We start from the raw sequence: 3,323 nt of genomic DNA, 5'->3' as shown, positions 1-3,323 counted from the left end.
TTAGTGGGTATGCATTTGTTTTTGTTGTGCCGAACTAAGCAATCATCCGAATACCTTACTTCGGTAGACGTTTGTAGCATTTTTTTTTAATTTTCTTGTGAAATACAAAGGCAGGTTCACACTCAATTTAAGAATTCCTTTTGACAATTTTCCTGTTCTTATTTCCAGTTGCCCTTATATTTCAATCTTGTGCAAAATGTCCCTGTGGTGCTATCTAACTAAAGCATGGGAAGTTAACCAGAAAGACAATGGAATCCACGGTCGTATGCACAGTGGATTGTTGTTGTTGTTGTTTTGAAAACATCCAATCTTGACTAGCTGTACTCTAATGTGATACTTTAGAATATGAGGACCATGTGTATCTACTAGGCATAAAGATATGTGTGCACACATATTTCGTTTTCTATAAAGAATATTCAACTGAACTTTCAGTCAAAAACGAAGTTAATACAATGTATGACAAAGCTCCCCTCCCCCCCCCCCCCAAAAAAAAAAATAGATATGCACGCACACATACAAACAAGCATACAGACAAATAAAGGGATTGTACAGTTTCGGTTGAGATCTAACTTCAGATTTCTAAAATTTTTTGGTGAGATAATGAAAAACCTCTTATGAAATATGAAAGAGCATGTAATTTCATGAGGAATTCAATGTTTATTTGATGAAAATTGGTTTTGAAATAGCTGAGATATCCAAAAAGAGTGATTCTAATAAAGTGTGGGACCCACACTTTCACACGATCGCTTTGTTTTACCTTGTTTTGGGATGTTTCCGTCATTCCAAACCCGATTTCCATCAAGTAAACTTTGAATTCCTCTTAAAATGGTATGCTCTGTACTATTTCATAAGTGTTTTCTTGGTATCTCGCAAAAAGTTAAAAGCCCAATTCTCACCTCCACCAAAACTGTACTACTGTAGTGTCTATAAAAATAAGAGATAAAGGACTTTAACACAACATGTTCCCATCTATGTTTGTCTTTTAAAGGATTTGTCTGGTAGGATCGATCAAAGACAAAAGAGAACCATTCTCTCAGTCTCAGTTATATTTCGGAATTTCACGAAAAGGACATGTCTTATATCTGGTTTCACAACACAAGACTATTTTTAGAGATAAGATTTATATTCGACCTTTACCAATCACTTTGAAATCAATAAGTTTGGAAATTGCAAAATGTGTCACAGGTTTGTCCTGGACATTATGTCGTGCATGCACAATAAAATCAAGGTTTTAAAGCAACGAAAATGGGAGTACTGGTAAAAGAACATCTGCATTGAATAATGAAAATTCATCGAAATGTTATTTTTATCATTGGATGTATAACTTATGGCTGTAAATATTAAGTTCGAACACTTTTCGAATAATTTTCGATAATTCTATGAATGTCACCATGCAAATGGAAAAACAAATCGCGTAAAGGATGAAGATTGAATGCAGTCGTGAGATCGAGTGATTGTAGTGATCTGCATGATGATTTCCATGACAACAAAAAAGACAAAACACAGAAATAATTTGTCTTACGCTGTAAGTTTTTTTTATTTGCTTTCTAACTCTGGATCACAAGAAATCAACTTTCCAAACAATGAGTGCATCGCTTACTGCAGTGTCCGCAAAACCACACTACGATGAGGTATGGACCGAAACGCTTACAGTTCCCTCCCAATCAGGTACCGATGGGAATACCAATGTGTCGTCCGTAGCTGAACAAACCCTGATCACGTGGTCTTGGGAAGTTATGACGTGGTCCTGGTATACGTTCTGTGAGCTTCTTATCGCAGTTGTTGGGATTACTGGCAACGTTCTCGTCATCGCTGTAGTGTTCGGCCGTCGCTCGAAGAGTCGCGGAAAGTGCCGCTCAATGGATATCTTTGTCGGGAATTTGGCGATAGCTGATTTCCTCACTTCAATCCTTCTGGTTCCTCACCCAAAAGTCAAATCTATTCCCAATTCATGGACTGCAGCATTCTTTTGTAAAGCCGTGGAAGGCTATTATTTGATATGGACCACTATTACGGCGTCGATCTATAGCCTGGTGTCAGTGTCCGTTGATCGTTTCGTTGCTGTCGTTTATCCGATTCATTATAATCGCTTCATCAATCGCCGACTCGTAAATCTCATCGTTTGTCTCATCTGGGTGGTATCATGTGTCTTCATGGTCCAAAACCTCTCAAACAACACTACAAACGCGATAGTTGGAAAGTGCGTTTATCAGAGACCACCGCGAAACCTTCAAATCTTCTACGGTATTCATATCTTCGTTGTCCAGTTTGCTTTCCCGACAACTCTCATGCTGGTGACCCAGATAGCCATTGCGCGCTCACTCCGGCGGGAGGCCGCTCGCTTCGTAACGAATGAGTCCACTGCATCGTTCCACAATGTTGCCCGATCTCGAGTCATCACGCTAACGTTGACCGTTGTCCTTATCTATTTCGTATGCTTCACTCCGGACCAGATAGCATACATGGCTTATAACCTTGGACTCACTCCGTCATATGTCCGCAGTCCTTTTGCACGCGTTCTCACCGCACTCGTCACTTGTAACTCATGCGTCAACCCAATAGTTTATACCCTTCGCCACCCACAATTCCGTAAAGCCGTCAAAGATGTCTTCAGGAATACAAGCACAAGAAATACACCAATATTTGAGGATCTGCAGTCACAGCACCGATCCGAGAAAATTCATCCTAGGACCGAGAGAGCTTGACTCTGTTATACTCGTACGCGTTGTCAATTTGCCGGCATTCTATCAGAAAGTTGGAATCATCTCTTCAAAACCACGACCTCGTACACAAATTTGCGTTTGTTCACTTTCACAATTTTTAGTATAAAAGTATGAAAGTATTAGTTTGAAGCACTCTAAGCATGAATTGAAGTTTAAGAAACCATAGGATTGTCTCCTTCTGGCTCCTCCTCCTTAGGCTCCTTTGCTTTCTCCTCCTCGTGCCTATAGTTCTCCTAAGGTTTCATCCTTCTCCTGTATATTGCTATACGGATTATGGAATTCGTCATTGATACGGTAGGGCTATTGATGTAGATTTGTGTCTTTGCAAGTTGTGTAGTAACAAGACGTATGTGATCACTTGTAAAATTCAGGGAGAGTGCTGTTTCGTGACAATTGTTCTGCACTCCAAAACTGTGCCCGGTATTATTCAAGTGACTGAACACAAGTCGTTCCTTCCCCGCTGTCCCGGTTCTACCGTGCTGGTAAAGGCGTTTATGGAAAGGTTAGTGGTCTCAACAAATTAATCGACCTTGCAGCCCTCCCCTTGGCACTAAATCCGCGAGATATACTACATGATTCCGTTTGCATTTTTTTCAATTT

The 3,323-nt window shown here is 40.1% G+C and overlaps 1 protein-coding gene across 1 annotated transcript; it reads left to right on the top strand.

Moving 5' to 3' along the window:
- The first annotated feature begins 1,583 nt into the window (after nt 1-1,583).
- On the top strand, nt 1,584-2,705 carry LOC139723346 (galanin receptor 2a-like). Its single transcript, XM_071634603.1, has one exon. The coding sequence runs from the start codon at nt 1,584-1,586 to the stop codon at nt 2,703-2,705; it is 1,122 nt and encodes a 373-aa protein (XP_071490704.1).
- Nucleotides 2,706-3,323: the final 618 nt, after the last annotated feature.

The sequence above is a fragment of the Diadema antillarum genome, unplaced genomic scaffold (assembly GCF_040938485.1).
Source record: "Diadema antillarum isolate AM-2024a unplaced genomic scaffold, OU_Dant_1.0 scf00000187, whole genome shotgun sequence".
Classification (NCBI taxonomy): domain Eukaryota; kingdom Metazoa; phylum Echinodermata; class Echinoidea; order Diadematoida; family Diadematidae; genus Diadema; species Diadema antillarum.
The sequence above is the reverse complement of the archived record's forward strand: the minus strand, read 5'-3'. Positions and strand labels throughout refer to the sequence as shown.